Source organism: Caretta caretta, chromosome 14, assembly GCF_965140235.1.
Source record: "Caretta caretta isolate rCarCar2 chromosome 14, rCarCar1.hap1, whole genome shotgun sequence".
In the NCBI taxonomy this organism is placed as follows: domain Eukaryota; kingdom Metazoa; phylum Chordata; order Testudines; family Cheloniidae; genus Caretta; species Caretta caretta.
Window position 1 is genome coordinate 49361532 of NC_134219.1, and position 22932 is coordinate 49384463.

Here is a 22932-nt window from a genome sequence, read left to right on the forward strand (position 1 = left end):
GGGGGTCCAGAGCGAGGGGACTCCCTGAGGGGGCCCACGGCAGAGACAGGGGTGCTGAGGCTCAGAGCGGTGCAGCTCCAGAAGATGGAGGGGCTTAACCCCGAGAGAGAGTGGACCCCCGGGAGAAGGGCTGTCTCACTGAATGGGGCACCCCCCACGGACTGCACGGGGCCAAGAGTGGGCACGATCTGTGAGTCCGTGACAGTGAGATGGTAGGGAGCAGGGGGGAGGGGAGCTGTCTCTGGAGGCACAAAGGGGGGGGGCTCTCTGGAGAGGAGTGACGGGGGCACAGGGGTCGGTGGGGGTTTCTCGGGGGGGGCGGAGGGTTGTGTGGGTCTCTGTGGGGCGGGGGGGAGTGATGGATGGAGCTAGCTGCAGCCCAGATCTGCTCTGTGGTGGGGGGAGTTGCTATAGCCCCCCCCCAGGAAGCCCCCTCTGTAGTCGGTATTTAATGCCAACCCCAGGGTGCCCATCGCTGCTCCCCCGGCCTCCATCTGTCTGTCCCAACCCCCACCCCGTCTGTGTCTGTCTGACAGTGACCGACACCTGCTGCTCCGCGGGCTGAGGGGCTGCCTGCGGCTCCCCCCCCACCGTGCCCGACTCCGGGGGCGGGGCCCGGCAGCTCTGGCCCCGCCCCCCGCAGCTCCCACTGGCCGCGGTTCCCGGCCTTGGTTCCCCATGGGCTGGAAGCCGGGTCAGCGCCGTGGGCGTGGAGCCGCCCCGTGGGAAAATGTCACTGGTCCACAGAGCTCAAGGTGTTTCCCACGGACACATGGCCGCCCCGTGAGGGTGGGGGCAGGGAGTGGGGAGGGCGGGGGGGTGGTGGGGAAGGGGGCAGGCAGCAGGGTAAGTAACCAAGCCAGGCAGGGGGACGACGCGCTGAGCGAGGGATGGTGGGGGACAGCCAAGGGGGAGGGATAGGCGGGTAGTGGGGAGGGGAGAGACGGAGGGAGCAAAAGGCAAATGGAATTAAAGCAGCTGGAGATCAATGCAGGAGAAGCAGCAGAGCAAAGAACCACAGAAGCAGAGATGCCGGACAAGAGGCTGCACACCAGAACGCCCTGGAACTGAGACCGATAGAGGCTGATAAGGAAATCGAGGCCCAGAAGCTCGCCATGGAGCAGAAGGAAAGAGAGAGGAAGCATGAACTGGACTTGATAGAGGAGCGGAACCAGCGCCCCATAGAGACACACCACGGGGTCCCACCGCTCCAAAAAGCCACCAATGGGAGCGGTTGTGTCCTGCATAGAGCGAGACAGGGGACATTGCTGAATATTTCATCACCTTGAGAGGCTGTATGTGCTCCATGAGATTCCTGAAGACCAAAAGATGCCCATGTTGGTTGCAAAGTTGTCTGGGAAAGCTCTGGACAGATTCAGTAAGATGCCTATTGGTGATGCTGCAGATTATGGTAAATTCAAGGAAATGGTTTTAAAACACTTTCACACTTGAAGCAGATTGAGTAAAATTCAGAAGCCTAAAGAGAGGGGCTGGAATGAGTAATGTGGCCTGTGGAAGCAGATGAGAGATGTGATGGGCAAGGGGGAAAAGGTGTTAGAAGCGCTGCAGAAATGGCTGATCATGTTGCTCAGGAGCATTTCCTGAGTGTGTGTAATGACGATGTAAAACAGCGTTTATGGGATAAAAAGGTGAAAACTGTCGATGAACTGGCTACTCTAGCTGACCAGTTTGAGCAATCCCAAGCATCTATTAGAAATAAATCACAGGCGGAGGGGGTTAAGTTTGGTAAACTTGTTTTTGTTTTCTCTAAACCCAGGGTGTGAAAATCATAACCGGGGGCAGAAGGCTGTGCATATTCCTCTCCACACTGAGGGAGGGGGTGAATTTCATGAGCTTATGCTGTACCCATCTCTGTGCAGTGCAAGACGGTATAATTTGGGGTTTATCCTCTAGAGGGGGGTGTGCACTTGAGTACCGGGCAGTTCCTTAGCTGAGCCTTCCCATGCAGAGCTGATCTCAGCATCTGTGTGAAGCTGCAGCTGGGGGTGTCCCTACCTGTGTGTGTGCTGGTAACGTGCAGGCTGAAGCCGGGGGGGCTTGGCAGGCTGCAGAGCAGTACGGTGTAAAGGGAGCCCTCGCTGGTGAGTCAGGTGGGCTCAGTGGTGCCCTACTTCCAAGTGGCACCATGGGGCGGGGGGGAACCATCACAGGGGTCTCCCAGCAGGTGCCAGTGAAGCGGTGCAAGGAAGCGCTGGGTTGGGGGCTCAGTGCCGTGTTTGGGGTGGGGGGATCTGCCTTTCGCGTCACAGTGACCCCAGCCTGGGGGACGTCACCGCAGCACCCAGAGAGGCCAGCATCTCTCTGCAGCCGCTCGCCCTGCGGGGTTCAGTCCCGGGGGACCCTGGCCCATGAGTCCTGCCCTTCTGCAGGGCTCCCGGCCATGGGACGATCTCAAAGCTCTTCAGGGACCATCCCTCAGCCCCAGAGCCCCCACCACCACGGCAGGAGGAGACTGGCCATATATCACACAAGGGGAAACAGGCTGTGACGAAGTGGGACTGTTCTTAATGTTTCCTCTGAATAGTGTGGTGGTGCCTCAGTTTCCCCTAGGCAGTTCTTAAGTATCTAGGGGGTGGGGTAAGGGTGTATGATCATTGCAGAGCCCTAGAGGGCATGTGTGTGCAGGAGTCTGGACACAGAGAATGGCCGACACCCTGTTTCCTGGCAACTAATGGCCTGGGCCCTTCCCCCCCTGCAAGGTGAGAGCTGAAGGGTTGGAGAACAAAGGAATCAGGTGACCACCTGGCCCGGGAAAGGAACAAAGCCCAGAGGAGGAGGGGCTGGAGGGGGTTTTCAGTTTGGGGCTGGCTGGGACATGGAGTGAAGTGCAGACGTGGTTATCTGGCTCACTGCCCCCCAGAATGGACCCAGCTGAGGGGTCCCGTTCTCTGCACCTGCAAGCTCTGTTTTAGACCATGTTCCTGTCGTCTAATAAACCTTCTGTTTTACTGGCTGGCTGAGAGTCACGTCTGACTGCGAAGTTGGGGTGCAGGACCCTCTGGCTTCCCCAGGAGCCCCGCCTGAGCGGACTCGCTGGGGGAAGCACACGGAGAGGCAGAGGATGCTGAATGCTCCGAGGTCAGACCCAGGAAGGTGGAAGCTGTGTGAGCTGTGTGTCCTGAAGACAGTCTGCTCACAGAAAGGCGACTACCCCAGAGTCCTGACTGGCTTCATGGGGAGCAGTTCCAGAGCATCGCCCAGGGACTCCGTGACAACTGGTGGCAGCGGTGGGATGTACTGCACCCCGTGGATGGCGCTTCCTGCAGTAAGTGACTGGGGAGCAGTAACACGAAGGGGGATTGCCGAGGACCAGGCCTGCTGAAGGCTCAGAAAGGAGCGGTTTCGGGGGGCGGTTAACCCCTGGGAGTGTGTGACCAGCGAGAAGGACTGTGCAGTAATGGGATCCTCCTGGGGACTGCAGTGAGCAGTCTTAGGGGCGGAGGAGTCTGCAGCTCGACCCTGGCAAAGAGGTGGTGACCTCGAGAAGGGCTGGCACACTAGGGGTTCTCCCTGGAAACCGTGGGGAGCTGAGAACACACGGGCCTGTGAGTCCACAACAACTTGGGAGGAGCGGAGTGATGGCCTGTCACCTTCTCCTTAAGAAGGACATTGTAACCCTGTGCAAAAAGAGAGGGTTGAGCGTTGGAAAGTTCACCAAAGCAGAGTTAATCGTGCAGCTGGAGGAGGATGACTGCTCTAAGGAACAGATTCCTGACCCCAACTGGGGCTATAGCAGGATCTGGGAGCAGCTGGAGTAGTAGCCAGGCATCGCCAAGACTCCTGTCCCCGACCAGACGAGGGTCTTCACGATCGGGTTCCCCATCGGGGGATCGAGACGGACGGGATTGGAGCTGAGTCTGAGAGAGCAAGAGGACCGTGGGAGACAGCGAGAGCCCGAGAAAGAGCTGCAGAAGCAGCAGCAGCATGAACTGGCGGTGGTGGGGCGGAGAGGCCTAGGGGACCTCCCCGGGGTGAGTGGGGATAGATCCCGGGGGGCCAGTTCCGCAGGGAACCTCGAGACTAAATTGCTGCCCCTGGTTAAGGAGGGGGGGGGTGTGGATGCCCACCTCACTGCCTTTGAGCAGGCTGACGATTTGAACCAAGGGGACCCTGCGGAAAAGCCCCGGTGTCTAGCTCCCTTGCTGGGTCCCAAGGCCATAGACTCCGTCAGCCAGATGGTTGGGGATGTGGACAGGCTCCCACTCCTGACCCCAACCTATATGTCTGTGTGGAGTTTCCTGGGGCCAGGCCCCTCGGACCTCCAGTGGGAGCAGAAGGTGATGGTCAATGGGGAGACATTCTTGGGGTGGCCAAAGGGCATGGGCTGCATAAACCTTCCCACATGCGGCCTGCGAGTGCTATCGACCACCCCTGACCTAAGGGAGGGCGTGAAACTGGAAAGGCCTGGTGTAACTCCTACCAAGGAATGGGAGAGATGCTGGGGCATCCATGGGAACGTTGGTGGCTTCAAACTTCCCCAGGTCACCGGCTAAAGTGACCCCGCTCAGTTCGATCTCGAAGGGGGGAGAGATGTGACGAAGTGGGACTGTTCTTAATGTTTCCTCTGAATAGTGTGGGGGTGCCTCAGTTTCCCCTAGGCAGTTCTTAAGTATCTAGGGGGTGGGGTAAGGGTGTATGATCATTGCAGAGCCCTAGAGGGCATGTGTGTGCAGGAGTCTGGACACAGAGAATGGCCGACACCCTGTTTCCTGGCAACTAATGGCCTGGGCCCTTCCCCCCCTGCAAGGTGAGAGCTGAAGGGTTGGAGAACAAAGGAATCAGGTGACCACCTGGCCCGGGAAAGGAACAAAGCCCAGAGGAGGAGGGGCTGGAGGGGGTTTTCAGTTTGGGGCTGGCTGGGACATGGAGTGAAGTGCAGACGTGGTTATCTGGCTCACTGCCCCCCAGAATGGACCCAGCTGAGGGGTCCCGTTCTCTGCACCTGCAAGCTCTGTTTTAGACCATGTTCCTGTCGTCTAATAAACCTTCTGTTTTACTGGCTGGCTGAGAGTCACGTCTGACTGCGAAGTTGGGGTGCAGGACCCTCTGGCTTCCCCAGGAGCCCCGCCTGAGCGGACTCGCTGGGGGAAGCACACGGAGAGGCAGAGGATGCTGAATGCTCCGAGGTCAGACCCAGGAAGGTGGAAGCTGTGTGAGCTGTGTGTCCTGAAGACAGTCTGCTCACAGAAAGGCGACTACCCCAGAGTCCTGACTGGCTTCATGGGGAGCAGTTCCAGAGCATCGCCCAGGGACTCCGTGACACAGGCATAGGGTGCATCACAACTCGCAGCAAGTCCGTGTCAGCAACGGGAATCGACCCCCCGAATCCTGACTCCCAGTTCTCCCCCACTAGCCCCCACTCCCCGCCCACAGCCGGGACAGAACCCAGGAGTCCTGGCCCCTTCCTTAGCCCTTCTACTGAACGCCCTTAACTCCCGCTATAACCCGGGGCCCCTGGACCAACTGCGGCTGGGCTGGGCTAACACAGGCTGCCGCGGACATGGCCCAGACTGACCAGATTTAAAATCATGATAAAAAACGTCCCCAAAACCCATTTTATGGCTGTTCGCAAAGCTGCAGGGCGAGATCGGGGGCGGCCAGGCTGTGGACACACACGGGGCGGAGACTATACAGGGACTGGGCCTTTCCCACACCGACCCCGCGCTGGGCCCTTGGACCCGGGGGAGCCGCACACGGGTGCCATGGGGCCTTTAGCCGGGCACTGGGGCTGCCCCACCCCCAGCCATGGGCCTGATCCCATCCCACAGGGACCCCATTGACCGGGAATGGCCGAATCTAGCCCAAAGCCTTCTGGGTAATGGCTGGAGGGGCTTTACCTGGGGTGACTGACAGCAGCCTCTGGCCAACAGGGGCCGGGCTCGGGGCCCAATCCAGCTCCCACTGGAGTCAAGAGAAACCTTCCCCACGATGGCAATGGGGTTTGGATCAGCCCCGTGGGCCCTGCTGCCCCTGACGAGGGGCGATCCCCATTCCCAGCCCCATGGGACAGCAGCCCTCTCCCTGGATAGGTGCCCCCTCCCAAGCCCAGCAGCGGGGTGGGTGAGGGAAGTCCGAGGGGCCGGCTCCCCGGTGAGTCTTTAGCGGGTTGGCTTGTCCCGGTTACGGGGTCGGGGTACAGCAGCTGGCACCAACGGGCACGGAGCAGGGACCCTGCGGGTAGCGGGGGGGCAGTACGAGTGGGTCTCACGAAGGCACCTGGGGGATTCAGGGGCCCGGCTCCTCCCCGCGTTTATCTGAAAGGCAAAGAGGGTCAGTTACCAGGAGCTCTGGGCCCCAACACGAAGCTGGCAGGGATCGGGGCCACTTCCCAGCACTGCCTGGGAGTTTCCCTGTGACACAGGGGGTGCTGGCTGGGAGGAGCACAGCGGGTGCGGGGAGTCTCCCCAGTGGGTGCTGGATGGGCTATGGGGCTGTGGCTGGCTGGGGGACACACAACAGGTGGGGGTCTCCCCGGGGAGTGCTGTGTGGGCCCAGGGGCTGCGGGTGCAGCGGGTGCCCTCCCCGGGCAGCGGCTACTCACAAGGGGCCCCGCGGGTTGCGGGCGGCGTTCATCTTCATGCCCTTGATGATGAGGATGGTGCCCACGATGATGCCGATGATGCCCACGGCCAGGCCCAGGGCGCACATCAGGGTCTCGGTGGTCTCGGGGACGGGGGTGGGCACCTGGACTTCTGGAGAGAGGAGGAGAGGGACAGGGCACAGAGTGAGGGGGGCTGTTCCCAACCTTCCCTCCCAGAGCTGGGATAGAACCAGGTGTCCTGGCTCCCAGCCCCCCTGCTCTGACCCACTAGCCCCCACTCCCCTCCCAGAGCCAGGACAGAACCCAGGCATCCTGGCTCCCAGCCCTGGGCCCACGGGGTTCCCGGGCATCCCAGCCTTACCCCAGTGCTTCGTGAAGGGCTCGGGCAGCCCCCAGTGCTCCACCCGGCAGTCGTAGAAGTCGCCCTGGCTGGGGAGGAAGGGCAGGTAGGAGAACTTGCGGAAGGAGTTGTCCTGGCGGGGGTAGAAGTCGGTCTCGTAGACGCCCCCCTTCACCTCCTGCCCGTTCTTCAGCCACGTCATGCTGAGCACGGGTGGGGAGAACTTGTCCACGAAGCAGATCAGGAAGTTGGGCTCGCCCAGCTCCACGGGGTCTTCGGGGAACACAGTCACCTCAGGGGGCACTGGGGAGACAGGGGTGAGTGGGTCCCATTGCCTGCCCCTGAGCCAGCCAGTCCCAGCCCTGGGACCAGACTGGAGCCAGCACCCCTGTCATAAATATCAAGGGAAGGGTAAACCCCTTTTAAAATCCCTCCTGGCCAGAGGAAAAATCCTCTCACCTGTAAAGGGTTAAGAAGCTAAAGGTAACCTCGCTGGCACCTGACCAAAATGACCAATGAGGAGACAAGATACTTTCAAAAGCTGGGAGGAGGGAGAGAAACAAAGGGTCTCTGTCTGTCTGTCTGCTGCTTGTGCCAGGGACAGAACAGGAATGGAGTCTTAGAACTTTTAGTAAGTAATCTAGCTAGGTATCAGAGTAACAGCCGTGTTAGTCTGTATTCGCAAAAAGAAAAGGAGGACTTGTGGCACCTTAGAGACTAACCAATTTATTTGAGCATGAGCTTTCGTGAGCTACAGCTCACTTCATCGGATGCACCCGATGCATCTGAGGAAGTGAGCTGTTATGCATCCAAGGAAGTGAGCTGTAGCTCACGAAAGCTCATGCTCAAATAAATTGGTTAGTCTCTAAGGTGCCACAAGTCCTCCTTTTCTTCTAGCTAGGTATGTGTTAGATTATGATTTCTTTAAATGGCTGAGAAAAGAACTGTGCTGAATAGAATGACTATCCCTGTCTGTGTGTCTTTTTTGTAACTTAAGGTTTTGCCTAGAGGGATTCTCTATGTTTTGAATCTAGTTACCCTGTAAGGTATCTACCATCCTGATTTTACAGAGGTGATTCCTTTACTTCTATTAAAAGTCTTCTTGTAAGAAAACTGAATGTTTTTTCATTGTTTTAAGATCCAAGGGTTTGGGTCTGTGGACACCTATGCAAATTGGTGAGGATTTTTACCAAACCTTCCCCAGGAAGTGGGGTGCAAGGGTTGGGAGGATTTTGGGGGGAAAGACGTGTCCAAACTACGTTTCCCAGTAAACCCAGTTAAAGTTTGGTGGTGGCAATGGAAATTCCAAGGGCAAAGGGTAAAATTAATTTGTACCTTGGACAAGTTTTAACCTAAGCTGGTAAAAATAAGCTTAGGAGGTTTTCATGCAGGTCCCCACATCTGTACCCTAGAGTTCAGAGTGGGGGAGGAACCTTGACAACCCCCTAGAGGGGAAAGGCCCCGTGCCCCATTCCCTGCCCCCCTGAGCCAGCCAGTCCCTGGTGCTCACGCTCCAGCTCAGGGGTCTCTCCCCAGGACTGTGGGGGCGTCACCGGGGCCGTCCCAGCTCCCTGCCCTGACGGCTCATGGGGCACCAGGGGCCGGCGAGAGAATCCCTCAGGGGCAGGGCCTGGGGCTGGGCACGGGCAAGGAACAGCCCTTGGCAAAGAGATGCCCTGGGCCACCAGCCTGGAGGGTGTGAACTGCCCGGGGCCCCTGCCCTGCACAGCCCTGGCCCAGCTGACTGGCTCCCTGGAGCCCTCCAGGGGCTGTGGGGGGAGCTGGGAGGAGACTCTCAATCTCTGGTGGGGTCTGGTATCAGGCCCGGGTGGGTGTGCGAGGAGGGGAAGGTAGGGGAGAGATGGGAGGGGTCTCTGCTCAGGAAGGTGGGGAGAAGGATCCGGGGAAGCGGGTGTGATGAAGTGGGACTGTTCTTAATGTTTCCTCTGAATAGTGTGGGGATGCCTCAGTTTCCCCTAGGCAGTTCTTAAGTATCTAGGGGGTGGGGTAAGGGTGTATGATCATTGCAGAGCCCTAGAGGGCAGGTGTGTGCAGGAGTCTGGACACAGAGAATGGCCGACACCCTGTTTCCTGGCAACTGATGGCCTGGGCCCTTCTCCCCCTGCAAGGTGAGAGCTGAAGGGTTGGAGAACAAAGGAATCAGGTGACCACCTGGCCTGGGAAAGGAACAAAGCCCAGAGGAGGAGGGGCTGGAGGGGGTTTTCAGTTTGGGGCTGACTGGGACATGGAGTGAAGGGCAGACGTGGTTGTCTGGCTCACTGCCCCCCAAAATGGACCCAGCTGAGGGGTCCCGTTCTCTGCACCTGCAAGCTCTGTTTTAGACCATGTTCCTGTCGTCTAATAAACCTTCTGTTTTACTGTCTGGCTGAGAGTCACGTCTGACTGCGAAGTTGGGGGGCAGGACCCTCTGGCTTCCCCAGGACCTCGCCTGAGCGGACTCGCTGGGGGGAAGCGTACGGAGGGGCAGAGGATGCTGAATGCTCCGAGGTCAGACCCAGGAAGGTGGAAGCTGTGTGAGCTGTGTGTCCTGCAGACAGGCTGCTCACAGAAAGGCGACTGCCCCAGAGTCCTGACTGGCTTCATGGGGAGCAGTTCCAGAGCATCGCCCAGGGACTCCGTGACAGCGGGGAAGGGGCCAGGCCTCTGGCAGGGAAGGTGGTGGGAGGGCTCAGGCCCCTGGTGGGGAAGGTGCCCCCCCGTTACCGTTCTGGGCCCGCGTGCGGTTCGACCTCTGGATCATGATCTCCATGTTCTTCTTCAGCACGGCGATGTTGCCCAGGGCGCCCTGCGCCTCGAAGCTGGTGAACTTGCCGAAGTCGGGCAGGCGCCAGACGGTCTCCTTCCTCTCCAGGTCCACGTGGAAGATCTCGTCCTGGTCGAACTCGAACATGAACTCCCCGGCCTCGCGCTGGGCCGGGTCCGTGCGCTGGTAGAAGGCCACCTGGGAGAGCATGTTCTCCGCTGCGGGGAGACGGGCGTCAGCCCCGGCCACCTGGGGGGCTGATCCCCCGCCCGGGGGAGGGGGTCTCAGCGCTTCCCCCAACAGCGCAGCCCCCCAGCTCCCGGGCTGTGACATTCACACAAACGCTCCCCGGTGTCGGGGGGGGGCAGGTGCGTGCAGCACGGCGCCCCCCAGCATCGCTGGGGGCAATGGGGCCAGCACTGACTGCGAGGGGAGAGCGCCCCTGCCCCAGTTCCCCCAGCACAAGCCCCCTAGGGCTGCCCCGGTGCAAAGACTGAGAGAGCAGAGACCCCCTGTGATGAAGTGGGACTGTTCTTAATGTTTCCTCGGAATAGTGTGGGGGTGCCTCAGTTTCCCCTAGGCAGTTCTTAAGTAGCTAGGGGGTGGGTGTCACGGAGTGTGCGGGAGTCCAGGCCCTGCACCCCTCTTCCTGGGATTCACTGAGACTCTCAGCCAGCCAGTAAAACAGAAGGTTTATTGGACAACAGGAACACCCAGGACCCCTCAGTCAAGTCCTTCTGGGGGAGCAGGGAGCTTAGACCCCAGCCCTGGGGTTCCCTGTGTTCCTCCACCCAGCCCCAAACTGAAAACTAAACCCCCCCAGCAGGTTCCCTGCTGCACTCCCCGTCCACATTCCTGGGCAGAGGTGTTACCTCCCCCCCCCCCTCAGGTGACAGGCTCTCAGGTCTCCCCTCCAAAGGGCACATTCCCAGGTCAACACTCCCCCCTCCCTGCTGCCTCACATCCTCACAGTGGGATAAGGGGGTATGATCATTGCAGAGCCCTAGAGGGCAGGTGTGTGCAGGGGTCTGGACACAGAGAATGGCCGACACCCTGTTTCCTGGCCACTGATGGTGTCTCTGTGTTAGACCATGTTCCTGTCGTCTAATAAACCTTCTGTTTTACTGGCTGGCTGAGAGTCCCGTCTCACTGCGGAGTTGGGGGGGCAGGACCCTCTGGCTTCCCCAGGACCCCGCCTGGATGGACTCGCTGTGGGAAGCGCACGGAGGGGCAGAGGAGGCTGAATGCTCCGAGGTCAGACCCAGGAAGGTGGAAGCCGGGGGAGCTGTGCGTCCTGCAGACAGGCTGCTCCCCGAGAGGAGACTTCCCCAGAGTCCTGACTGGCTTCGCAGGGAGCAGTTCCAGAGCATCGCCCAGGGACTCCGTGACACCCCCCTACTGACCCCAGCTCAGTTCCCTAGTTTCCATTCACGTCTCCCAGCCAAGCAGTGACCAGACCAAACGCGGCTCAGCTGGCAAGTGGGGACGGGACCCAGCCCAAACCGGCTCCTGGGGGCGTTGGGGGCTGGGGCTGCAGTTGCAGGACATTTCATTCTCCTGGCTGTCCATGGGGCTTGTTCTGTGTCCCGCCATAGCCATGACCTGGTTCTCGGGGCGATTTCAATCCCTGGTCCCCGACACTCACCCCCCCCCCCCCGGGGCTGGTCACCAGGAGCCTGGGAATTCCCCAGCCAGAGACATTAAAGCTGGCTCAGGGCTGAGGCTGGGATTCCCCAGGGCCCAAGGGACTTCAGCACCCACATCCCAGGGCAGGGGTTCTCAAACTGGGGGTCGGGACTCCTCAGGGTGTCACGAGCTTATTACATGGGGGGTCACAAACTCTCAACCTCCACCCCAAGCTCCATTTTGCCTCTAGCATTTATAATGATGTTAAATATCTAAACAAGCGTTTTTAATCTATAAGGGGGGTTGCACTCAGAAGCTTGCCGTGTGAAAGGGGCCACCCATACAAAAGTTTGAGAGCCACTGTCCTAGGGATCCCAGCTCGCCCGGCAGGATCTCACCCAGCCATCGCAAAGCAGGGAACCCGCCACCACTAGCCAAGGAGAGACAGTGCCCCACAGAGCCCCCGTGGGTCTGAGTCCTGGGGACAGGCCAGTCCAGTCCAGACAATGGGGCCAAGCCAGGGAGCAGGGCCAGGGGCTCCCTGCTCTGCACAGACGCTCTCACTGCTCAGCAGGGTCTGGCCCTGGAGTGACCCTCTGGGGAACGTTCCCCCATCTCCCCTGTGTGGAATGGGGGGCTGCACCCCTAGGGCAGGGCTGTGTCATACCCAAACCACAGCGACTTCCCCCGATCCCTCTGCTGCCCCCGTGCCGGCTTCCCCTCCCCCCTCCCTGACACAGGGGTGAGACCCACCACCCTCCACCCCATCCAGATCAGCCCCCCCCCCCCCCCCATGGGACGAGACCCTCCTCCCTGCAGCTCCCGCCATGCCCCTCAGCCCCCCATTGTCCCCTCCCTGGAGGTGGGAGTCGGGCACTATGGGGGTCAAGCTACCCCCCCCAGGCCCAGGCGTCACAGCCCCCGCCCGTACCTGTCACTGCCCCGGCGCCCGGCAGGGCCAGCAGGGTGAGCAGGGCCAGCTGGGCCATGGGGACGCCCCGTCCTGCGCCCATCTCCTCTCCCCGGACACTGGGCTGGGCGTGGGGCCGGCAGTGCTAGGGGGCCGGAGGGCACGTGTCACACTCTGGGGGGAGGCAGGGCTGGGGGGCAGTGCCCGGCATTGGCCAGGGGAGCCCGCCCCAGGGTCCCGCACCCAATGGCAGAAATCCCTGCGCGAACCAGGCTGTTACCGGGCAGAGCACCAGGGCTGAGCCTCCCCGAGAGGACACGGAGAAATTCAGTGTTCCTGGCTCTCAGGATTGTGTCACGAGTCTCAGGATAATTCTTGTGTTTTCCTAAAGCCCCAGCTCCTGGAGTCACGTGGGTCTGGGACGATTCCAGCCTCGATCTTAGAGACAAAGTGAGTGTCCAGCCCTTGGGGCTGTGGGGAGAGCTTCAAACTGTGACCCCCGGGCACCCGAGGGGCTCAAAGAGCAGAAGGCAAATAAACCCCACAGCTGGTATTCGTACATCGTCGCAGGATTTTAAAGCATTTGGGGCTGACCACACGGCACATTCCCGGCCAGATGCCTGCTCCTGGTGTGGACACGGCGCCTCCAGTGGGGGGTTGTCCCTGATGCGGACACGGCGCCGCTGGGTGGGGTCTCCCCAGACGGCGCTCACGCCCCCCCCAGGCACCCTGCTTTGCAGCACGGCTGGGTGCAGATGGGGGACTTGGCCGGCCCAGCTCTCCACTGAGGGGGGTCACACCCCTGAGCCACAGAGATCTGATGGGACAAGTGTAGACCAGGCCACACACGGGGTTTGGGGCATCATCCACGGAAGACTGGGACACGGGACCATCCCCCATGAGGCCCCAGGCTGGGGACGGACTGGCTGAGGAGGTGGGGACGGGGACATGGGGCCTTTCCCCTCTGCTGGCACCGGCTCCGACCTGTTGTTAGTGACCAAACCCCCTCCCTCCGGGGTCTGTCCTGGGCCCTGTGCGGGTGTGTCAATCCGTGTCCCCTGCCCAAACCCGCTGCCATCCGTCCCCCCACCCCCACCCCGCTAACGTGCTGGGTGTTCACACTGCCCCCGGCAGGAGGGGCCGAGAGGGGCTGGCCTGGGACCCAGGAGCCCTGGGGTCATTCCCAGCCCTGTCACAGACTGTGTGTGACCCTGGGCCAGTCACTGACTTCTCTGGGCCTCCCTCCCCAGCTGGGCATTGGGGATAATGGCCCGGCCCTGCCCCACGGAAGCGGGGGGCAAATGCAGTGGAGAGGGGCTCAGAAACAGGGGGGCCAGAGAAGCCACTTAGGGAGATCGATGGTGGGAGCAGCTGGGAGGCCGAGCTGTGCCTGACCCATGGAGACTGAACGTCTCTAGCAGGGTCCCAGGGGGCAGGGCTCAGGCCCGTGGGGGTGGGGGTGGGGGAAGCTCAGAACTTCTGCCTGTGGGGCCAGCCCCGAACCTTCCACTGGGCCTAAATTTATCCACAACCAGAGACCTCCCCCACAGACCTGGCCTGCCCCAGCCAGCAGCAGAGGGTCGAGGCACCAGGAGAAGGGGACGGAGGGTCCCAGGCTTGTTGCTGGGGGCCCTGCTCTGGTGGGGGCTGGTCCCTGGGCTGGCCCCGCTCTCCAGCTGCCCCGGGGCCATGGCAGGCACCAGGCGAGTCCTGCAGCCCGACCCCAGACCCTGCTCTGCCCCCTACGAGGGAGAAGTATGGAACCGAGACCTGCTGGGGACGGCTCTGCCCGGCAACAGATGATGCTGCCCAGACTTGATGCTGCCTGGCCCCTGGGCTGGGGGTGCCCAATCCCCGGGGCCGTGGGCAGCATCCTGGGGCTGGTGCTCGGAGCTGGGCAGAGAAGGTCTCAGGCTGGGGGGTCCCGACAACTTTCCAGATCTCTCCCTCCTGAGCTGCGATGGGGGCGGGTCGGATCCTGGGGGCCGGGAGCCCCTGGGCTGGGGCTCTGCTTGTGACACTGACGGTGCTGAGAACCCACCTGGCTCATTGCACGGAGCCCCCAGGTGAGCAGAGACCCCAGCACCCCGGGGGCTTAATCTGTAATGAAAGAGGGGCCGGGGCTCAGCCCTGGCACAACTTAAGCACTGCCCAGTGCCCAGGGAGCCCCGTCCTGGGCAGGCGCTGGGTGTATCCTGGGGGAGGGGGGTGATCAGACCCACACGCCCCAGGAAGCTCCATCCTGGACAGGCACTGGGTGTATCGGGGGGGGGGGATCGGACCCCACCCACCCTGCGGATCATGGCCCAGGTGGGTGCTGTGTGTATCTGTGAGGTTGGATTGGACCCCACAAACATGCCCAGGGAGCCACATGCCAGGCAGGCGCTGGGTGTATCAAGGGGTTCAGACCCCACATGCCCTGGGGAGCCCCATCCTGGTCACGGGTGCATTGGGGGAATCAGACCCTACTCACCCCGGGGAGCCTGGGCAGGCGCTGGGTGTATCAGGGAGGATCAGCCCCATATGCCCTGGCGAGACCCATCCAGGCAGACAGCAGATGTATGAGGGGGGGATTGGACCCCACACACCCGGGGAGCCCTGTCCTGGGCTGATGCTGGGTGTGTCGGTCTCTGTCTTTTCTCCATGAGCTCCGGCTCCCTGTGTAGTGTTTGGGGGGGTCCCAGGCTGGGGAGGGGCCATGGGGGGAACCAGGCCCCTCCCATGGGGGTGAGACTCAATGCAGAGAATCGTTCCCTTTTACACCCTTCCCCACTCCGGGGAACCTGGAGTCAATCCACATTAACAGGCTGCTCCAGAGCCAGACCCCGGGACCTTCTCCTGCCCCACAGCAACCGGCCCCCAGCCCCCGTGTCAGTGCCCCCGGCCTGGCTCCCCGCCCCCCTGCGCCCCCCATCTGTGCTGTGCCCCCCGTGACTCAGTCTCCCCGCACCCCGCCTGTGCCCCACCCCCGTTTCTCTGGTGTTCCTTCTACCCCGCCCCTCCCCCCGTGTCCCCCCCGCTCAGTGTCCCCCCGCCCCCCCCGCGTCTCCCCACGTCACTGTCACCCCCCCCCAGACCTGCGGGCTCCCGGGGCGCCCAGTGGATCCAGGGCGGAGCTGGGGGGGTCCCGGGGCTCGGGCTGTCCCCGCCCCCCCCCGCTGAGCCTGAGCCCGAGCCCGGCCCGCCCCCCCCAGAGCATTTCCTGTACCAGGCGAAGGCCGAGTGTCTGTTCACCAACGGCACCGGGCGGGTCCGGTTAGTGGTCCGGGGGATCTACGACCGGCAGCAGACCGACCACTTCGACAGCGAGCTGGGGGTGTTCGTGGCGGACACGGAGCTGGGCCGGCCCGACGCCGAGCTCTGGAACAAGGACCCGGCGATCCTGGCGGACGCGCGGGCGGCGGTGGACACGTTCTGCCGGCACAACTACGGGGCGGTCCGACAGTTCAGCGTCGACCGCAGAGGTGAGCGCGGGGGGCGGGGCTCCGAGGGGGCGGGGCCGCAGAGGTGAGCGCGGGGGGCGGGGCTCCGAGGGGGCGGGGCCGCAGAGGTGAGCGCGGGGGGCGGGGCTCCGAGGGGGCGGGGCCGGAGAGGTGAGTGCGGGGGCGGGGCCGCAGAGGTGAGCGCGGGGGGCGGGGCTCCGAGGGGGCGCGGCCGGAGAGGGAGCGTGGGGGCGGGGCCGCAGCAGGACACGCCCTGCCCCGCCCCCTCCTCCCCTCGCTGGGCGCGATCCGCCACCTGCACCCCGGGGGGGGGGACCGAACGTCTCGCGCCACGGCGGGAGGGGGGGGGGCAGCAGGCGCTGGGGCGGGGTCACGGGGGGGAATCTCCCCTTTCCCCCCCCGCCCCGCCCTGCCCCGGTCTGGCTGCGGCGCCCCCTGTCGGCAGGGAGCAGAGCCCCACCCGGGGTCAGTCTCTGGGGGACCGGTGACCCCTCCCCCTTCCCAGCCCCCCCCGCCCCCCCCAGACCCCCCTCGGGGCAGGCAGCTGCTGCAGCTCCTACCCCCCTTCCTGGGCTCGGGGGGCTGGGCGATGGGGCAGAACTTTCCCCTCCCCCCAACCCTGCCCCTCCCCCCTCGGGGTCCCCACTGGCAGGGGTCAGCGCAGCCCCTGGTCCCTGGCTGAGACCCCGTCTCCCGGGGCCCCGAGGGTCAGACCGTCCCCGGCTCTGTCCCCATGGGGGTGACGGGACGCGACTCCCCTCGGGCCCTTCCTGCCGGAGCCTGCCCAGGGCAACGGGGGGCAGGAGAGAAGCCCCACCCCAGGGCAGTGAGGGGGGAACGGGGTGGCCAGGCAATCAGACCCCACACACCATGGGGAGCCCCGTCTGTCCTGGGCGTGTCCCGGGGAACGGGACCTTACACATCCCGGGTGCCCTGCCCCGGGCAGCTGCCAGGTGTCTTCGGGGGGTCGGATGCCCTGTCCTGGAACGGCACCGTGTGTGCGGTTGGGGGGATTGGACTCCACACACCCTGGGGGGCATCGCCCTAGGCAGGTGCTGGGCACATGCGGGGGTTGGGGGGAGTATTTCCCTGGAGGGGCCCCTGTTCTCTCTGAGCCCCCGTCCATCTCCAGACCCTTTCCCAGCTCTCTCTCCCTCCCCCCAGTTCAGCCCAAGGTGAAAGTTTCCCCCACGACATCGGGGTCTGGGCCCCACTCCCACCTGCTGGTTTGCTCCGTGACGGGGTTTTACCCCTCGGGGATCGAGATCAAGTGGCTGAAGAACGGGCAGGAGCAGACGGCCGGGGTGGTGTCCACGGAGCTGCTCCAGAACAGAGACTGGACCTTCCAGATCCTGGTGATGCTGGAGATGAGCCCCCGGCGCGGGGACGTCTACACCTGCCAGGTGGAGCACATCAGCCTGCGGGGCCCCCTCGCCGTGAACTGGGGTAAGAGCCTCTGGGTCACCCAGCCCCCACAAATACCAGCCCAAGGCAAGACTTCAAAGCACTGTCTGCCGTAGCCTTTCGTTCTGTTTACGGTGAATCGCACTCCAGTGGGTTCAGCTCTGGGCTGCAGTCTCAAGTTCCACAACGTTGTCTCTGTTTCTTCTGGATTTAGAGCCCATAGGAACACATGGAGCCGTAGGCACCCAACGCATACGAGAGCATCTGTCTTTTAGCAGTTTTATTAAGGTTACCAACAAAGTTATACATGTCACCGCATATACAAGTCCTAAACATACGTCCCACGTGCCAGTTACACCTCCAGACTTACTCGCCTCCTCCTCGATGGTGTTAGAGTCTCTTGCCCCCTCCTGGATTGACCATCAATATACGGGAGTGGTTCCTGCTGGTTTTCCGTAGGACGCTCCATTTTCCTGCTCCGAGCACTTGGAAGTATTTATTGACAGGTTTCAGAGTAGCAGCCGGGTTAGTCTGTATTCGCAAAAAGAACAGGAGGACTTGTGGCACCTTAGAGACTAACCAGTTTATTTGAGCATAAGCTTTTGTGAGCTACAGCTCACTTCATCGGATGCATACCGTGGAAAGTGAAGAAGATCTTTTTATACACACAAAGCATGAAAAAATACCTCCCCCCACCCCACTCCTGCTGGTAATAGCTTATCTAAAGTGATCACTCTCCTTACAATGTGTATGATAATCAAGGTGGGCCATTTCCAGCACAAATCCAGGGTTTAACAAGAACGTCTGAGGGGCGGGGGGGGGGGGGGGTGTAGGAAAAAGCAAGGGGAAATAGGTTACCTTGCATAATGACTTAGCCATTCCCAGTCTCTATTCAAGCCTAAGTTAATTGTATCCAATTTGCAAATGAATTCCAATTCAGCAATCTCTCACTGGAGTCTGGATTTGAAGTTTTTTTGTTGTAATATTGCAACTTTCATGTCTGTAATCACGTCACTAGAGAGAGTGAAGTGTTCTCCGACTGGTTTTTGAATGTTATAATTCTTGACATCTGATTTGTGTCCATTTATTCTTTTACGTAGAGACTGTCCAGTTTGGCCAATGTACATGGCAGAGGGGCATGGCTGGCCCATGATGGCATAGATCACATTGGTGGATGTGCAGGTGAACGAGCCTCTGATGGTGTGGCTGATGTGATTAGGCCCTGTGATGGTGTCCCCTGAATAGATATGTGGGCACAGTTGGCAACGGGCTTTGTTGCAAGGATAAGTTCCTGGGTTAGTGGTTCTGTTGTGTGGTATGTGGTTGCTGGTGAGTATTTGCTTCAGGTTGGGGGGCTGTCTGTAGGCAAGGACTGGCCTGTCTCCCAAGATTTGTGAGAGTGTTGGGTCATCCTTCAGGATAGGTTGTAGATCCTTAATAATGCGTTGGAGGGGTTTTAGTTGGGGGCTGAAGGTGATGGCTAGTGGCGTTCTGTTATTTTCTTTGTTAGGCCTGTTCTGTAGTAGGTGACTTCTGGGTACTCTTCTGGCTCTATCAATCTGTTTCTTCACTTCCGCAGGTGGGTACTTTCTTCGATACTTTCCACAGTATGCATCCGATGAAGTGAGCTGTAGCTCACGAAAGCTTATGCTCAAATAAATTGGTTAGTCTCTAAGGTGCCACAAGTACTCCTTTTCTTTTTAAGTATTTATTGGTAACTTTGGTTTTATTTGAAACTTTAATTTCACTTCCTGCTTTTTATACTCCTTGGGCGGAGTTGAAATCCAGGGTGCTAGTTTAGTTGCTACGTGGGTTGAGGTGGGGTGTGCTGACTGCTCAGTGGCATGGAATTCATTTGCTGCTGTATTTCTTACATGTCAACGCTCGTGAGAATTTAGGTTCGGGGTCCAGTACCGATGCGTGTCCACCCTGGGAGCACTCTTCCAGAAGTGCTGAACTCATTCTCTAAAGCTTATAGTTATATTCAAACCCAACAGGTGCCAATGGTAGAAACTTATTTTGCTCTGGGATTTACAGATTAATTAGATTAGGGATTTTGGAAACAACAGCTGTAACAGCTGGAGAGACTTCATTTAAGTTTTGATCATCCGTACGAAGACGCCATGATCCATCTGGTTTTTGTCCTGGCCAAATGGGAGAATTGCACATGGAAGTACACACACAAATGATTTCTTGTTGCGGAAGAGAGTCAATGGTTTTAGCAATTTAAGGTTTGGCCTGATTTGGAAAAGGACACTGCTTTTGCGGGGGGAAACTTTCTTCTAAAATTTTAACAGTTACATCCAGATTTTTACATTTATGCTTGTGTTTAGCAAGAGCATCGACCCTACTCACAATTTTTAGAGCACTTGTTTGAGCCCTGCTAACCCAAATCTATTGACCTGGGCTGGGAACTCCTGTTCTCCCTGTCTCGCAGCACAAGGAGAAGGGGACGCTCGACGGAGGGGGCAAATTCACACCTGGGAAAAGCAAGGACGTTTTTCACACACTGTGTAGTTCCCCTGTGGAACTAACAGCCACAGGATATAACGGACCCAAGAGCTGAGCAAGGTTCACAAAGGGGTTGGCCATTTCTGTGGCTCACAGGAGTATCCAGGGCTCGACTAGTTCATGCTGACAATGGGCAGGATGTCAGACCTCGTGCTGCAGAGCCGGAGACCGATCTCTGATGATCACAGACCGGGAGGAGCCCTGATGTCCCATAGCTGCACCTGCGGGCTATGCCCCGGGCTCTGCCCCGGCTGGCGCTGGTCCCTGGTGCTGACGGGAGCCTGGCCCGGAGGCCTCTGGCTCTGACCCGACTGCCCGTTCCCCTTTCCCTGTCTCACAGAGGCACAGTCTGATGCTGCCAGGAGCAAGATGCTGACGGGCGTCGGGGGCTTCGTGCTGGGGCTGATCTTCCTGGTGCCAGGACTCCTCATCTACCTGAAGAATAAGAAAGGTGAATGGCTCCGGGCGGGGTCGGGGCACCAGCGTTTCTCTGTGGGGGGGATGTGGGCCTGGCTGCAGGCTCCTTCCCACCCCCCAGCAGGGGCTGCTCAGAGCCTGGCAGGGGCCTCCCAACTTCTAGTCTCCTGGGGCTGGGTCAGATCTCCCCCCCACACCCACCCTTAGGGCAGGGACAGAGCAGGGGCCATGGGGAGATCTCAGTGGGGGGCCCCAGGGCCAGCCTGGGAGCTCCCATTCTCCCCTCTCCCGGCCGAGACCCCGGGGTGGGACAGAGACCCCGACCCCTCGCAGTGCAGGGAGCTGCCCGTACCCCGGGGCTGAGAGCCTTTCCCGTCCCCTCCCCCAAGGCGGGGATCCTGGGGCAGGGATTTACAATACTGTAATAACAGGCTGGGGGGAACCCCAGGTCTGGGGGTTAGACGGGGGCTGGGGTCCTAGTGAGGGGCGTTCCATGCCGTGGGGCGGGGGCTGGAGCTCTGACCCCCAGGATCTGGCTCCCCCTGCCGATGGCTTTGACCATGTCTCTCTTTGTTTTTCAGGGCGCCCCGTTCCCCAACCTGCAGGTAATTTCAATCCCCCTCCCCCCGTTAAACCCGCCTCCCCCCACACTGACCACAGGCTGCCTGGGACACCTGTGGGGCGGCTGCTTCTGCCCCTCAGCCGATGACACCCGCCCGGCTCAGCCCCGAGGCAGCTGGGCAATGGGGCATTGGCATCGCGGAGGAGGAGTCTGCGGCTCCCTCGGTCCCAGTTCTGGCCGATCCCCGAGCTGCTCCCCGGGGGCAGAGGGTCCTGGGTCCTGCCGAGCATCGCCCAGCCCTGCGGCTGCCGGGCAGAGTCCCTGGGGGCGCCCTGGGGCCTGGCAGAGAAAATCCCCCGTCCCTCCTGCTAGCCCCACGGCCAGGGGCTGATTTCTCTCCCCTCTCCCTGCAGGGCTCCTGAGTTAGATCCTGGGCGTCGGACCCCCCGGCTGGCAGGAGTTTCCGTCCGTCTCTCCCAGCCCCTCGCCCAGCCCGGAGAATGCAGAACCTGGGGCTGGTCCCTTCCCGTCCCCGTCTGCTCCCTGCGCTCTGCCCGGCTCCAGCCCGCGCTGCCCCCGCCTGGGGACCCGTCCCTGCCCCTCAGTCCCCACAGGGTCTGCCACGGGGGTGACCCCTTCTGCGTTAACCCTTTCCCTGACCAGACCAGCCCCTTGTTCCCTCTCGCTGACCCTGCGGCCCTCGGGGAACCTTTGGGGGGACACTGCTCCACAGCCCGGGGGGGGAAGCCGGACCGAGGCCGGGCGCTGTTAGAACTGCTGCACCCTAATAAACCATCCCCAGCCCCCCCGAAGCCAGGCAGGACTCTGGGGAATTCTCCTTTCTGGGAGCAGCCTGTCTGCAGGACACACAGCTCACCCAGCTTCCACCTTCCTGGGTCTGACCTCCGAGCATTCAGCATCCTCTGCCCCTCCGTGCGCTTCCCACAGCGAGTCTGCCCAGGCGGGGTCCTGGGGAAGCCAGAGGGTCCTGCCCCCCAACTCCACAGTCAGACATGACTCTCAGCCAGCCAGTAAAACAGAAGGTTTATTAGACGACAGGAACATGGTCTAACACAGAGCTTGTAGGTACAGAGAACAGGACCCCTCAGCTGGGTCCATTTTGGGGGGCAGTGAGCCAGACAACCACGTCTGCACTTCACTCCTCATCCCCAGCCAGCCCCAAACTGAAACTCTCTCCAGCCCCTCCTCCTCTGGGCTTTGTCCCTTTGGATTCCTTTGTTCTCCAACCCTTTAGCTCTCACCTGGCCCAGGGGGAAGGGCCCAGGCCATCAGTTGCCAGGAAACAGGATGTCAGCCATTGTCTGTGTCCAGACCCCTGCACATACCTGCCCTCTAGGGCTCTGCAGTGATCATACAGCCTTACCCCACCCCCTAAATACTTAAGAACTGCCTAGGGGAAACTGAGGCACCCCCACAATATTCAGAGGAAACATTAAGAACTGTCCCACTTTGTCACATCTCTCCCCCCTTCGAGATCGAACTGAGCGGGGTCACTTTAGCCGGTGACATGGGGAAGTTCGAAGCCACCAACGTTCCCATGGATGCCCCAGCATCTCTCCCATTCCTTGGTAGGGGTTACACCAGGCCCTTCCAGTTTCACGCCCTCCCTCAGGTCAGGGGTGGTCGATAGCACTTGCAGGCCGCATGTGGGAAGGTTTCTGCGGCCCGTGCCCTTTGGCCACCCCAAAACCCCAGGGGGTCAAACTGGGATTGGGTCTTCTCCCCAACAAGCTGGCCAAACACAGCCACTTGGTTATAGGACTGTTTAACTTTCTTAACAGCTTTCACTTCATCTGAGACCTCCTCCAAGCTCTCCACACTGGGTCTTTCAACAGGAAAGTCAGTGGACCCATTCACAACAGAAAATTTCTGGCTGTTAGGAACTGAAACTTTCTTGATTAAATCACTTTCACACCCTTCAGTTGCAGTAAACTGCTTGCAAAGACTCCATGAGGATTCCTTTCCCTAGGGCTTTTCTATGCAACAATTCACCCCTCCCAGAAATGCTGCTCTTACCCTCTTTACCTAGGGCTTGCTCTAGAGGAACACTTTCCTGAGCAAAAAGAAAAGGAGGACTTGTGGCACCTTAGAGACTAACTAATTTATTTGAGCATAAGCTTTCGTGAGCTACAGCATCCGATGAAGTGAGCTGTAGCTCACGAAAGCTCATGCTCAAATAAATTGGTTAGTCTCTAAGGTGCCACAAGTACTCCTTTTCTTTTTGCGAATACAGACTAACACGGCTGTTACTCTGAAAACTTTCCTGAGCAACAACAGACTCTTTCTGGGTCTCCCTTTCATCCAGAATTACCTCTGGCCCATCAGGCGGATTCCTACACAATCCCCTTTCAGGCAAACTTACAGACTTCCTA

General features: G+C 60.4%; 2 protein-coding genes across 5 annotated transcripts; one reads left to right on the forward strand and one right to left on the reverse strand.

Annotated features, from left to right (window-relative positions):
• Nucleotides 1-5562: 5562 nt before the first annotated feature.
• Nucleotides 5563-15542, reverse strand: LOC142069171 (HLA class II histocompatibility antigen, DR alpha chain-like). 4 transcript variants are annotated; one of them, XM_075119657.1, is made up of 5 exons: nucleotides 15411-15542; nucleotides 9627-9884; nucleotides 6924-7205; nucleotides 6563-6713; nucleotides 5563-6275 (listed from the first exon to the last, which is right to left on the reverse strand). In XM_075119657.1, the coding sequence occupies exons 2-5, from the start codon at nucleotides 9874-9876 to the stop codon at nucleotides 6272-6274; spliced, it is 687 nt and encodes a 228-aa protein (XP_074975758.1). In that variant the 5' UTR covers nucleotides 9877-9884; nucleotides 15411-15542; the 3' UTR covers nucleotides 5563-6271. The 4 variants fall into 4 exon arrangements, with proteins under 4 accessions (XP_074975758.1, XP_074975759.1, XP_074975756.1 ...); XM_075119658.1 differs by lacking the exon at nucleotides 15411-15542 and adding an exon at nucleotides 12483-12986; XM_075119655.1 differs by lacking the exon at nucleotides 15411-15542 and adding an exon at nucleotides 12224-12417.
• On the forward strand, nucleotides 14066-21343 carry LOC142069169 (DLA class II histocompatibility antigen, DR-1 beta chain-like). The gene is made up of 6 exons (XM_075119650.1): nucleotides 14066-14268; nucleotides 15397-15666; nucleotides 16810-17091; nucleotides 19901-20011; nucleotides 20559-20582; nucleotides 20953-21343. The coding sequence occupies exons 1-6, from the start codon at nucleotides 14163-14165 to the stop codon at nucleotides 20964-20966; spliced, it is 807 nt and encodes a 268-aa protein (XP_074975751.1). The 5' UTR covers nucleotides 14066-14162; the 3' UTR covers nucleotides 20967-21343.
• The last annotated feature ends 1589 nt before the right edge of the window (nucleotides 21344-22932 follow it).

Bases quoted from the DNA above. Each gene is read 5' to 3' on its own strand.
- LOC142069171 (XM_075119655.1), bottom strand. From the start codon at position 12,305: ATGGGCGCAGGACGGGGCGTCCCCATGGCCCAGCTGGCCCTGCTCACC. The intron at 9,885-12,223 runs GTACGGGCGGGG...GTCTCCCCGCAG, and splicing joins GGGCGCCGGGGCAGTGACAG to CGGAGAACATGCTCTCCCAG. The intron at 7,206-9,626 runs GTAACGGGGGGG...CTGTCTCCCCAG, and splicing joins CCGCACGCGGGCCCAGAACG to TGCCCCCTGAGGTGACTGTG.
- LOC142069169 (XM_075119650.1), top strand. From the start codon at position 14,163: ATGGGGGCGGGTCGGATCCTGGGGGCCGGGAGCCCCTGGGCTGGGGCT. The intron at 17,092-19,900 runs GTAAGAGCCTCT...CCTGTCTCACAG, and splicing joins CCCCCTCGCCGTGAACTGGG to AGGCACAGTCTGATGCTGCC. The intron at 20,012-20,558 runs GTGAATGGCTCC...TTTGTTTTTCAG, and splicing joins CTACCTGAAGAATAAGAAAG to GGCGCCCCGTTCCCCAACCT.